The sequence below is a fragment of the Strix uralensis genome, chromosome 1 (assembly GCF_047716275.1).
Source record: "Strix uralensis isolate ZFMK-TIS-50842 chromosome 1, bStrUra1, whole genome shotgun sequence".
NCBI lineage: Eukaryota > Metazoa > Chordata > Aves > Strigiformes > Strigidae > Strix > Strix uralensis.
Genome location: NC_133972.1, coordinates 67,985,783 through 67,999,915, shown reverse-complemented (window position 1 = coordinate 67,999,915; position 14,133 = coordinate 67,985,783). Strand labels below are relative to the sequence as shown.

Here is a 14,133-nt window from a genome sequence, read left to right as displayed (position 1 = left end):
TCATAAAGTGAGTTGTATTCAGTTGAGTGCAATAGATGGGCTCAGAACACCCAAAAGCATTAACATTTCATGGATCTATAAAACCTTGAACAATTAAAAAAGGTTCAGAATTTTGCAGATGGAGACCTCAGCCTACTTGGTCCAGTGACAATGTCATTGCAAAGACCATCTCTGAAGAAACCTTATCTCTCTAATTTGACAGTCTTTTGATAGTAGTCTCTGCCTTCTTGAAGGGAAAAGTTAGGTAGGATGGGAAGAATGTGAAGCTGTACTGCGATTCCAAACTGATTTAACCACCTAATTTCAGCTTCTTGAAAACAAATCTTCAGGTTCTCTGATTGGTTTCCATTTATATGTGCGATTTCATCAGTTAAAACTGAGGGTAGAGTATGTAATTTCATTATTTGTTTCAAAATGGGAAACTTGTAACTGCTTTGGCCTTTCTAAAGAGTCTGTTTTGTTCAAAACAGGCAGGTGAAAGCAGAAGCTAGGAAAAACAATACATCAAGTTTGGAGGGTTTGATAAAATAACTAGAGCTTAATTTTAAACCCGACCATTCTCTTTTATGAAGACAAACCGAGAACTAATTCACACCAGAAAAGATTTGCTACTATACCCAGGCAGGTAGAAACATCCGAGAAAATACCCTAATGCTATAACAGGCCAACAAAAAATGGTAGCATAGCTCAAAGATGCTGCTTTTCATAGAAACATAGTTTAAAAAAAGGTATATGTGCCCAAAATCAGTATTCCAGCAAGGGATGACTGTATGACTGACTGTACAGTAGAATACTTCTGCCAATACAGCATGCTAGGATACAAACACTAAGAAAATAACTTTTAGTATGAAGTTAGTAAAATAAATAAATATCATTTTTCCTAGAATAACTTATTCCAGCATCCTGTTCATCTACACACTGATCCCCAGTATTTATGACAGGTTTCTTTTCCTTGGAGTAAATACATGTCTGTCAGGGATTTTTCAAATAATACAGCTATGAAGTCAAAAGCCTGTAGTACAGAATTGTCCTAATAAATAAATGATTGCACGTGTTTACTGTCTCCTATATTTGGGCAGGGAGTATTTAAACTTGAGATCAATTTTGATGGCTAGCATTTTCATAGAATCATTCAGGTTGGAAAAGACCCTTGGGATCATCGAGTCCAACCATCAGCCCTACTCTACAAAGTTCTCCCCTACACCATATCCACCAGCATCTCATCTAAACCACCCTTAAACACATCCAGGGATAGTGACTCCACCACCTCCCTGGGAAGCCTATTCCACTGTCTGACCACTCTTTCTGTGAAAAATTTTTCCCTAATGTCCAGTCTAAACCTCCCCTGTTGGAGTTTAAAGCCATTCCCTCTTGTTCTGTCACTAATCACCTGTGAGAAGAGACCAGCACCAACCTCTCTACAATGTCCTTTCAGGTAGTTGTAGAGAGTGATGAGGTCTCCCCTCAGCCTTCTCCTCCTCAAACTGAACAGTCCCAGTTCCTTCAGTCTCTCCTCATAGGATTTATTCCCCAGGTCCTTCACCAGCTTCGTTGCCCTCCTCTGCACTCGCTCCAGCACCTCGATATCTCTCTTGTATTGAGGTGCCCAAAACTGGACACAATATTCAAGGTGTGGCCTCACCAGTGCAGAGCACAGGGGGACTATCACCTCCCTAATTCTGCTGGTCACACTATTTCTAATACAAGCCAGGATGCTGTTGGCTTTCTTGGCCACCTGGGCACACTGCCGGCTCATGTTCAGCTGCTTGTCAATTAGAACCCCCAGATCCTTTTCTTCCAGACAGCTCCCCAGCCACACCTCCCCAAGCCTGTAGCGATGCATGGGGTTGTTGTGGCCCAAGTGCAGGACCTGGCACTTGGCCGTGTTGAAGCTCATCCCGTTAACATTAGCCCACAGATCGAATCTATCCAAGTGTCTCTGTAGACCCTCCCTATCCTCATGCAGATCGACATTCCCACTTAAGTTGGTGTCATCTGCGAATTTACTGATAATACACTCTATGTCCTTATCAAGATCATCAATAAAGATGTTGAACAGAAATGGTCCCAACACCGAGCCCTGAGGAACACCACTCATGACTGGCCGCCAGCTGGATTTAACTCCGTTCACCACCACTCTTTGGGCCTGGCCATCCAGCCAGCGCTTGACCCAGCAGACCGTTCACTCATCCAGGCCATGGGCAGCCAGTTTTTCTATGAGAATTCTATGGGGAACTGTGTCCAATGCTTTTTGAAAATCCAGGTAGATAATATCGACAGCCTTTCCCTCATCCAATAGTTGGGTCATCTTGTCATAGAAGGAGATCAGGTTTGTCAGGCAGGACCTGCCTTTCATAAACCCATGCTGACTGGGCCTGATCCCCTGGTTGTCCATTATATGACTTTTAATGGCACTCGAGATGACCTGCTCTGTGACCTTCCCTGGCACCGAGGTCAGACTGACAGATCTATAGTTTCCTGGATCCTCCTTTCTGCCTTTCTTGTAGATGGGTGTCACTTTTGCCACCCTCCAGTCCAATGGGACCTCCCCAGTTAGCCATGATTTCAGGTAAATCATGGACAGCAGCTTGGCGAGCACATCTGCCAACTCTTTCAGCACCCTTGGGTGTAACCCATCCGGTCCCACAGACTTGTGTGCATCCAAGTGGTGTAGCAGGTCTCTGACCACCTCCTCTTCCACTGTGCTGACCTCAGTCTGCTTCCCCTCCCCATCTCCCAGCTCATGAGGCTGGGTGTCCAGGGAAGAGCCAGTTCCACTGCTAAAGACTGAGGAAAAGTCGGCGTTGAGCACCTCAGCCTTTTCCTCATCCTTAATTACCATGTTTCCCTCTGTATCCAATAAAGGAGGGAGATTTTCCCTAATCCTCCTTTTGCTGTTAACGAATTTATAGAAACATTTTTTTATTATCCTTAACAGCTGTAGCCAAGTTGAGCTCTAGCTGCGCTTTGGCTCTCCTAATGTTCTCCCTGCATAACTTCACTACATCTTTACAGTCTTCATGAGAGACCTGCCCCCTCTTCCAAAGGTCATAGATTCTCCTTTTGGTCTTGAGATCGAGCCAAAGGTCCCTTTTTTTGTCTCAAAGGGCCCTAGATCACTGTCATTAATTTCTTAGCAGTTGTGGCTTCTCATGCCTTAGTTTAGGAATATGAGAAGGCATGAAGGAAGTGTAAACCTGAACATTCTCAGATACACATAGTTTGGGACAGGCCATATGGTCAATGTTCATGTGAGAACACATGCCGGTCTCGGACCAGCCGGGATTGGGGTGGCGCGCTGAATCATGACAAACTAACTCAAGTTCATTGAAGGGGGAGCATTGCCAAGAACAAATGACGCCACACTGTATGCAAGCTCCCAATTTATTACCACTTGTTTACATAGGTTCAGTTTTACTTCTACATCCTACTGACCTTCAGGTTGTGTCTGTTTACTGCTCACACGCTCACCATGCGCTCTGTAGGTGGTGTTCCGACCTGGTCTTTCTCACTCTCGCAACACGGTGTTCCGTAATGTTGCCTCAGTTATCCACAATCATTCTTCTAACCTCAAGGTCAGTTTACATTTTGCTAACCACCAATTCTTAATTCCCACAAACACAAGAAAGCAAAAACGTGCAAATGATGATAGAAACCTGAAAACCCCTGTTTTAATGGATTAAGTATTTTACACAAAATAGGATTTTAGTATTTGGAACACATATCTGGATGAGGAATTTACTTATACAATTTCTGATTAATGATAATTATACAGATAAAGTTTTTCATATGGTGAAAATTGCTGTACTTTCTTCACTTTATGGACATCAACATTTTACAGCTCCTTACATACTGTAAATTTGACAGTGTGTGGGAGGTTCAAATTATTTTTATACGAGTGATTATTATTTAACAGTAGCAAACACCTTCAGGTATTAATGATTCTGATTTTGCTTATTCAAATGGAGTTTGATGGACAGTAGAGAGTAACAACAGAATTAAAGTCAGACTCATTCTGGCACATGAAAAAATTATTCTCACAGTGATACTAGCAGAACAGAAGATTTTTCATGTAAATGGCTTTGTGGGTTTTTCTTTTTTCATTTTTTGTTTCCCAATTAATATAGCTGCAGATTTTTGGTTTTGCAAAGCTCTGATATTTCCCCTGTGAATTTCATATACTTCAAATATCAGTGTTTTATAAAAATTGTAAAGGCAACAGGATTTTCTGTTTCCTGTGAAATGTGTAGGGTTGGAATGTTTTTGCATTGAAACATTTGGGATCCTTTTCTCATGTTGTTCCTTTCTTTATTTTCTTTTTATTTGATCTATTTCCCATTCATTTTCTTTACCAGGTTTATTGTCAATACTTTTATTGTCAACCTTTGCTTACTTTTGTCCTTCTTCCACTCCAGATATTCTGTGCTCATTTTAATGCAAGAAAGGTAAGTAAAGGCTATACCTAAAATCCCCATAGTTCTCACAATCACCAAAATGCCTCATGTCCCAGACATCATACAGCTTCAGACTGAGGCAAATTTCTACAGATCCTTACTGGAAGCCTTCATGATAGACATCTCTAGCAATGCCTGTTGTGCACAGGTATTACCAATACCACTAGACATTTTTCACTGACCTAGCTGGCTGTGTGTCCTGGTTTCGCCCAGGATAGAGTTAACTTCCCTTGGGCTGAGAGGAAGCACAGCTGAAGGGCTGGGTCCTGATCAATCATTGGACCATTCCATGGCATGTGATGTCAAAGCTCAGCATATAGGCAGGCGGGTGCTCTCTCACTCCGTTATTTTCCTTTTGGATTGGCTGGGCTGAGTTTCTCTGGTGCGGTCAGATCGCTGCTGGGGACGGGCTCTATACCCGTCGCCACTCCTGCATTTTACCCGCTTTGGACTACTATTACTACTGTTGGTTCTGCTAGTAAATTTTATTTTATTTAACCTACAAATTTCACTTCAGAGGAAAGACCCTTTCAGAGGGCTAGGAGACTGCATTGGTAGTCAGGCTCTGAAGAGGCACAAAAATCACAATGCGTATTGATAACCAGCTTTTTGCACCAGAGCTGACCGTGCCAGCAGCACTGGCAGAGTTGAATGCTACAGACTACAGTACCAGCACAAAGCTGGGAAATGGCTAAGGGTCAAGGCAGCACCAAATCAAAATCAACACTAATGCAACCAAAGTCACATCACTGGTATTTCATAAGGTTTTGCCTTAGGTGTGGCTGGAAGGAACAATTATCAGCAATGATTTTCTTGGTGCTGAAGGATGGCCTGAATAGCTAGGCATTAGTCTGTAGCAATCGCCAAGGCCTCCAGAGATGCAGTGTGCCGGTATTCAGAAAAAGCAGGTAAGAAGGCTAGATGGCTTGTAAGGCACTTCTCATTTGGTCTTCCTTAAGCTAGTAGCTTTCAAAGATGTCAAGGACAAGGCAGAATGATCTGGCACAGATAAAATGACCCAGCCTCCTGGATCTGAAGACTTAATCCTTCTGGCATGAAGCCCCACAATTTGGAAGCTACTGTGCTTCGTCTGTGATACAGAAGAGCAGTGGAATTTCTCAGGCACATTGTTCTAAGCTGTGACAATAAAAATATGTCTGGAATGAAAGTCATATGATGGAACATGACTATCACAAGTGGTACAGAAAGATGCTTTTGAAATCAAAATATAATCAAAAGGAGTCAGACAAAAAGTATTACAATTCAGTGAGGAAATGAGAAGAACTGAAGGTTCAGTGTATGTTACCCCTTATGTTAAACACAGAGCACAAAGAAAGAACATGCCAGCTACAGATGCCACAAAGACGGACCTAAATCTGGTGGCAGAACTGAAGAATGGATGTGTGAACTAAGAACTTGCTTCTATAGATAAGCCATAGAGTGTAAAGCAATTTGATCAGAAACAAAATATTTATACAATATTTTGTATAAATTGTGTAAATATACAAAATATACAATTTATATTTTATAAAATACATGACTTTGATATAAATTTTGAACTGTCAGTACCAGCTATTCCAAACTAGAATTTTACATTTCCAGTGAGTATTTAGAAACATTAGTGAATAGATTTTACTTAAGTGTCTTTATCAGAGAGTCTAGAATAGGAGGCATAAGATAAAAGGGAGATTCTTATAAAATTCCATTCACACTAAAAACAGCCAGTAGGTTTTAAGACATTAATCTGAAATACGTGTGAAAACAAACTGGCAAGGCAGAATAAGCTGAAGTTTGTGTCTAAATGGGGAGGGGAAGCAGACTGAGGTCAGCACAGTGGAAGAGGAGGTGGTCAGAGACCTGTTACACCACTTGGATGCACACAAGTCTGTGGGACCGGATGGGTTACACCCAAGGGTGCTGAAAGAGTTGGCAGATGTGCTCGCCAAGCCACTTTCCATGATTTACCTGAAATCATGGCTAACTGGGGAGGTCCCATTGGACTGGAGGGTGGCAAATGTGACACCCATCTACAAGAAAGGCAGAAAGGAGGATCCAGGAAACTATAGACCTGTCAGTCTGACCTCGGTGCCAGGGAAGGTCACAGAGCAGGTCATCTCGAGTGCCATTAAAAGTCATATAATGGACAACCAGGGGATCAGGCCCAGTCAGCATGGGTTTATGAAAGGCAGGTCCTGCCTGACAAACCTGATCTCCTTCTATGACAAGATGACCTGACTATTGGATGAGGGAAAGGCTGTCGATATTATCTACCTGGATTTTCAAAAAGCATTGGACACAGTTCCCCATAGAATTCTCATAGGAAAACTGGCTGCCCATGGCCTGGATGAGTGAACGGTCTGCTGGGTCAAGCACTGGCTGGATGGACGGTCCCAGAGAGTGGTGGTCAATGGAGCTAAATCCAGCTGGCGGCCAGTCACAAGTGGTGTTGCTCAGGGCTTGGTGTTGGGACCATTTCTGTTCAACATCTTTATTGATGATCTTGATAAGGACATAGAGTGTATTATCAGTAAATTTGCAGATGACACCAACTTAAGTGGGAATGTCGATCTGCATGAGGATAGGGAGGGTCTACAGAGACACTTGGATAGATTCGATCTGTGGGCTAATGTTAACGGGATGAGCTTCAACACGGCCAAGTGCCAGGTCCTGCACTGGGGCCACAACAACCCCATGCATTGCTACAGGCTTGGGGAGGTGTGGCTGGGGAGCTGTCTGGAAGAAAAGGATCTGGGGATTCTAATTGACAAGCAGCTGAACATGAGCCGGCAGTGTGCCCAGGTGGCCAAGAAAGCCAACAGCATCCTGGCTTGTATTAGAAATAGTGTGACCAGCAGAAGTAGGGAGGTGATAGTCCCCCTGTGCTCTGCACTGGTGAGGCCACACCTTGAGTATTGTGTCCAGTTTTGGGCACCTCAATACAAGAGAGATATCGAGGTGCTGGAGTGAGTGCAGAGGAGGGCAACGAAGCTGGTGAAGGACCTGGAGAACAAATCCTATGAGGAGAGATTGAAGGAGCTGGGACTGTTCAGTTTGAGGAGGAGAAGGCTGAGGGGAGACCTCATCACTCTCTACAGCTACCTGAAAGGACATTGTAGAGAGGTTGGTGCTGGTCTCTTCTCACAGCTGATTAGTGACAGAACAAGAGGGAATGGCTTTAAACTGCAACAGGGGAGGTTTAGACTGGACATTAGGGAAAAATTTTTCACAGAAAGAGTGGTCAGACAGTGGAATAGGCTTCCCAGGGAGGTGGTGGAGTCACCATCCCTGGATGTGTTTAAGGGTGGTTTAGATGAGATGTTGGGGGATATGGTGTAGGGGAGAACTTTGTAGAGCAGGGCTGATGGTTGGACTCGATGATCCCAAGGGTCTTTTCCAACCTGAATGATTCTGTGATTCTATGATTAAATTGAATTTAAAGAATGATGCTACAGGCATCGATACAACAGGCAATACTAAAAGCAATGTGCATCCTGTCTGTGAAGACAGCAGCGCCTAAGCAAGCAGAACTGCAAGAGGGGGATGACTTCTCTTACTTTAACGAGCAACTCAGCACACTGCAGAGCAGAACCTCCAGGAAACACAAGATCTGTCAATAGGAGCTGTGAGGCTGCAGCTCATGCAGCAACTCAGAAACTGTTGAGAGGACCAAGAAACACAACTTGGTTCTCAGGTGCCAAAACAGTTTACAAGAACCAGAAGAAATTGTAAAGTGCTTGCTGCAACTGAAAGATACTGAACTGACTCAAGACAAGCTTGAAAGATGTGCCTGCAAGGACACAGCACGTAGGAGAAAGAATTAGGTGTAAACTGTATGTTGTCCGATTCACTCCGAGTTAAAAGATTTCATTATCCACGTTCACAGCTGGCTTCAGCAGACTAAAAGCCTTTTGACCTTTTTATGATCAAAAGAAAACGGAAAAAAGACTGACACCACATCAAAGCTCTGGCCAGGTCTAGGTCCCACTACTGTGAGAATCTGCATTAGCAAAGCTCACCCCTTCGTATGGTTATAATCAGGGGGTGAAAACATAAGTTTTGAATGGATTTTTAAAACTACCTTCACAGCTCCCAGGCATACCAGAAAATCCTGAGAAATGCCATATACCCTCTTTGCAGTGGCCAAAATTGCAGCGTTATGGGCAGTTCATTCAGTGAAGTGACCTCATAGGTCATTTTCTCCTGTCCCCCAAAGTAGTATTTATACAAGCTAGAAACAACAGTTCATTCTGTGTTATTTAAAAAGACCAACAAGAACATAATGGTGTTTGCTTCTTTTATTATGAAAGATACAAAAACACAGAGTGTAGTGAAGCTATCATTAGAAATGTGAACTTTTTTTGAACCAACTTTCTATTTACATACAGAAAATTCCCCAAGTGGAACAATATCAAATGTGAGACACATTATCAGAATATACCATATATACAAGTTCAGAGATTTAATATCTCTGTTACTCTATACATGATTGTTACACAAGAAGTCAATTCCTACCTGTCTTAAACAAGTATTTTAAATTAAGCTTATAAGACTACTCAAGCAAATTAAAGCAGAATCTGGGCCAAGTTCTGCTATCTGAATGGTTACTTTATAAATACAGTACAAAGTAACAGCCAGGTTTTCAGCCAGGCTTAATCTTCTGTTGTGTCAAATAGTCCATGCTCCAAATTGATGGAAGTAAAATAATGGAAACTATTACTGATTTTAACTGACATCAAACCAGAAATAACTCAGGAGTCAAAGGCGCAGTGGTTTTCAGATCACTCATCAGTTATTAGGAAAAGCAAGTCTTTTTACTTGTTTTTTTAAAACTCTTCCCTCAAACAGAAAAGCCAAATAAAACACTTGAGCTTGCTTTGTGTGATCAGACATTGTTTAAAAAGAATAATAAAAGAGGACACACCACTCTATATTGTTTTTAACTGGAATCAACTACTGCTTAGTAAAATAAGGCACTTTTTCCTTTAGATCAATCCACTTCCCTAGTTTTTAGTTTAGCTCCATTTTACACAGAGAAGTGATTTCAGCTATGCCACTTGTGACAGCAAATGGGATGTTGTTAAGAACTGTTGCTCTCCAAGCATGGATGGCCTCAACAATACCTTCTGGATTGCTTGAACCCAAGTCACACAGTGAATATATGGCTGCCAGCTGCACACCCCAGGGAACACCTGCAAAAAGTTAACACAAATCAGCTTATAGAAACTCTAATATGCAATAATGGTTTTGGGTAACCAGAATCTAAAGACACTATCAGTCCAAGAGTTGGAATTAAAACACATCAACAACTGGGATGCCTAAAACCAGAAAGTAGCAAGATTACAACTTGCACACAAATTCCATAGTATCTCACTTTATGCTGGCACTTTCCAGTTTTCTGAATTCAGCAAGTTTTCAGTATTCAAAGGGCATAAAAGATTTGAGTATCTAGGGTTATTACTCCAGTTAAGAGTGATCAGACTTTTATGAAAACAGTCAGGTTTACACAGAGTCTGAAACTGAGACATATACCACTTAACTTGGAAGAACTTGAGATTGCAAGGAAGAGAAGCTGTACAAGTGGTTCAAAACAGCTCCCCAACATCAACCAATGCTTCACTGCAAAATGTACTTAACATCCAGAATAACTTAGCAATATAGACCTCTGCTGCCCTAATTGCCTTTGCTTTGTCTCATTCTGGAATCTGGACTGTCTTGCAACCCTCTCCCAATACAACAGTCTTGCTAGTAGCAAGTTTCAGCATGAGCCACTCAGGTAACAAATTAGCTATTACTGCTCAAGTTAAGATCACCCTTTGAGTTTTCTGAGGCAGCTGATACACTGTTACATGAAGCAGTGTAGTTCCAAGGTGGTGGCTGAAACTATCTCAGAATTGTTCTCTGTCTCAAACAGAAGGCAATACACATGCTTCATTGACTTCAGAAGAGAAAGGGATTCAAACTGAAAAATGTTTGTACTGTTACACACTAATATAAAACTACACAAGCAGGCTGTTTTGGCATGTGTGTCTCAATTTGTGTGTGTTCTGTTTACACTGGAAAAACTTCACACTGCAGATGTTACACTGAAGTTCCCCTAAATAACCGTTACCTTCCTCTTTTGCATGCTGCACAAACAGTCCAATTACAGAACTAATATTCTTCACTGCAGCAAGATACCCTTCCTTCAAACCTATTTGGCCCAATCGACCTGAAAGAAAAAAAGGTTACTATGTATCTGACATTTAGACAGTCAACTTCCTAATTTTTAGACTTACTGATTGTCTGTTGAAGTATCAACAGAAAATGCAAATTTCAGTTAGAAAAATTAGTCATTCTTGTTACTATGTTGTCTTGGGAACAACAGTTGTCATATTCCTTTTGTGACTTAAGGACCCCAAGGCATTTTTTATCAGATTGATCCCTCAGGTTTCCAATTTGTAAGTGTAAAACTCTCAAAGAATGCAATTTCTGTTTAAAAAACTATTATATAGCCTACACACTGAAAATATCTATTGAAACCCAAAGTTAATTCAAATGCCATCTAGATCCCAAATAAAGGAATCTAACTTAAAATTGCAGGAAGAGGTATTATTTTGCATATAAAACCTTATTTTATACACTTTGCTATAAAGCATATGTAGCTACAGATGATTTAATTTTAAATACATAAAACATGTTGGTATTTGTTATCGTGAAATCAGACTAACATCTCTCAGAACTTAAGTACATGCTTTCCACAGGCTGACAAACAGAAAATATCTGCACAGGATTGTAAAAGTTTGGCTTTTAAGATGAAAATTTTTGAAGAAAGTGGAAAAAAAAAATTGAGGTCCAAAAAAATGCAAAAATACTTCAATTCACTTTCCAGGCAGGCTGACACTTTCAAAGGACATACTTACACAAAGCAGAAGTTCAACCAAGAATTACTTACCAATTAGCCTGAGCGTCAATGCTATAACACTGTCAGGAATGGATTGAGCAGTTTCATGCCCCTTTCTCTTCTTTACCCATTTATCCATAGAAGGCCAAAGCACTTTGCTGTGAAAAACAAATGAATTTGATACTGCATGAAGGGGTGGTACAGTATTTACACAATAATGAATGCAAATGGTTCTTCTGTTTACCATGTATTTCCATAGCTCTACTTGCATCTTTAGTTCACCTTCTAGAGAAACTCAGAATATTCCAAGCATCCACAAATCTGAGAAGGTTTTAAACCCAAACAATCAAAGCTAACTTTCTGGAGGAATCATTCCTGTTCAGAATAGTTTTCCTGTTCATCTTCCATTCAATTCCCCGCAATATTCTGCATCTCTATCTAAAGTCAAGAACTTACTCCACTGACTTCATAGATATACATGAAATTGCATTACTTTGTAATGTCATGATGAGATGTAATACAAGTTTCTTACACGTCTGAAAATTCACAGTTTGCATGCTACAAGTAGGATCTGATGCTAGTTTTTAAGCCTGAAAGGACCTGAAATAAGACTTTTTTCATCCTTAAAATGATGCTAATAGACCTAGTTACCTATTATCAGCACAACTCCACACAACTGACTCTGAATGGCTTTAGTTAAAATGACATACATTTCATTGAAGCAAATTTGTATTAATTTTAAAAGTATTTCACTGAAAATAACTTTACTATTTGAAAGCATGGAACTTGTATAAAAGACTTGATGATGGCTGTAAGTTATTTGCATTTACTTTATATTCAGTGATTATGTTAGGTCATAGTTAAACAACTGCCGTATTTTTGTAGATGCTATTAGGTTATGTAACCTCTACATAGAAAATAGGGGCTGTCAGATCAGTGTAGGTATCAAAATGAAGTCTTTCAAACCAAGTTGAGTATCGTAGCAGTCCATGCACTGGATTATAGGGTTCAAAGAATTTAAGACATCGAATCTTAAGTATTATAATGATTTTAGAATTAAAATCCAACTGAAATCAAGACAGTACACTAATGAGTATGGTTACATTTCACTTTCAGCACTGAAGAAGTGCTATTTATACGTCAAAAGTTCCACCCTCATCTTCTAGTGATGTGGGGGAGAAGAATTCAACAATTAAGTTCAGAGGAAGACCATCATTTTACTTCATTGACAAACAATCCATCTCAAACTCTTTCACAACTGTCTACATATAGCTATTTTAAAAGCAACTCTTTGTTAGAACGGTTCAAACAGGGTTAATTTCTTGAACCACTACCACAAAATCCTACATTTCCTCATTGATCACTCATTCTATCTTAAAATAAGGCACACAAACACAGTAGTCTAGGTCTCATTAGGTTAAATGCCCTCATTTCCAGTATCTATGCAATGTTTTATTATGTTAGAAGCTAAGTCATAATGTCTCAAATTTGGAAAAAAAAAACCCACACCAAAACAAACCACAAAAAACCCACATGGGAGAACATTTGAAAGAACCACTTGCCACAATACCTTATAACATTGTCATGTGTCCAATCCCACTTCAGGTGAGAGCAGAGTAGATCAACAGCAAATATGTACTGCCAAGCATCTTCACTCAGATCTTCTCCGTATTGCTCACTCAGCTGAAATTCTACTTTTGGACATGACTGCATTTCTAAGAGCAGGTTTGAGACCATAATACCAGCATCTAAAGAGGAACTCTGGAATTTTAGAAGGTGATTATCTTAATGCATGAAAAGTTACCAACCCAGAACCAAACTCTTCATGTATATTTGATTCTGACTGTTCACAGCATCTTACACCATAAACTCAACTTTGGGTTTGACCTAACACAAACAAAAAGAGTATATAAACGAAAATCTTCAAGCACTCAGTATTTTTCTTGATGTTTTTACTAAAAGGAGAGTTTGGAAAAAAAAAAAACAACAAAATCCACAAACCCTACAACCACTCTCTTCTCTCCTCCTACAGTTTGGTGATTTTTGTTTCTCTCAGTAAAGCTTTAAGATCAGGAGAGTGTTCTCCAATGCAAGATTAGACTAATCCTGCTTTCCAAGGTTTTTTTTGTTTTTTTAAAAATGTTTTCTGATGCTGAAATTTGTTACTGATTATTGTTCATTAGGGGCTAATTTCCAAGCAAGTACTTTCAATAGTTGAGGTAGTAATAACTGAAAACATGTTATAAGAAACAATTCTGCTAACTAAATAGCTAGGGCAAGCAAGGAAATTTAAAAACAAACATCCTTTGAATATCTGAAGTATTAAGACAAAAGTCTAGGCTTATCACATTAAACACAGTGGGTGTTCAGCATATCTTCTTGGTACAAAAGCTCATATAATTGGCAAGTTCTGCAATGGTGCAAGTCACTAAAATGGCATACTTTGACTAAGAACTAAATACCCATTCTACGTGTGTTTTACTTTCATAAGTAGAAAATTGTCTCATAAAATTGTAACAGACTGTCGACAACAATCCACTTGAAATTGTCCTTGTAAGTAAAAACATCTTACAGATAGAATGATGTCATCTGCTATCATCAATATAGAAATTCCTGAGGTCATCCTCCCCAGCTGCAGTAGCTTTCATATTTCATAGAGATCCATAAAGTAGGTAGTATGAGGGCACAGAATTAGTATTTCCAAGAACATTTACTGAGACATACTTATATATATCTCTATTGGCATGAAATTGAAAGCTGTAACCTAATAGAATTCTTTGCTAAACAGGGATTCCAGTA

At 40.1% G+C, this 14,133-nt stretch overlaps 1 protein-coding gene across 5 annotated transcripts in view; it reads right to left on the bottom strand.

The window, feature by feature from the left end:
* Positions 1-8,731: 8,731 nt before the first annotated feature.
* The window catches only part of ICE1 (interactor of little elongation complex ELL subunit 1), a 39,257-nt gene continuing 33,855 nt past the window's right edge, over positions 8,732-14,133 (bottom strand). For 4 of the 5 annotated variants that reach the window (XM_074869724.1, XM_074869734.1, XM_074869745.1 and 1 more), the window contains 4 exons: positions 12,905-13,095; positions 11,386-11,492; positions 10,564-10,662; positions 8,732-9,643 (listed from right to left, as the gene is read on the bottom strand). In XM_074869724.1, the coding sequence (XP_074725825.1) occupies positions 9,462-9,643; positions 10,564-10,662; positions 11,386-11,492; positions 12,905-13,095 (579 nt within the window). In that variant the 3' untranslated portion in view covers positions 8,732-9,461. Of the gene's footprint in view, positions 9,644-10,563; positions 10,663-11,385; positions 11,493-12,904; positions 13,096-14,133 lie in introns of those variants that run through there. The other variant, XM_074869755.1, reaches the window with a different exon arrangement.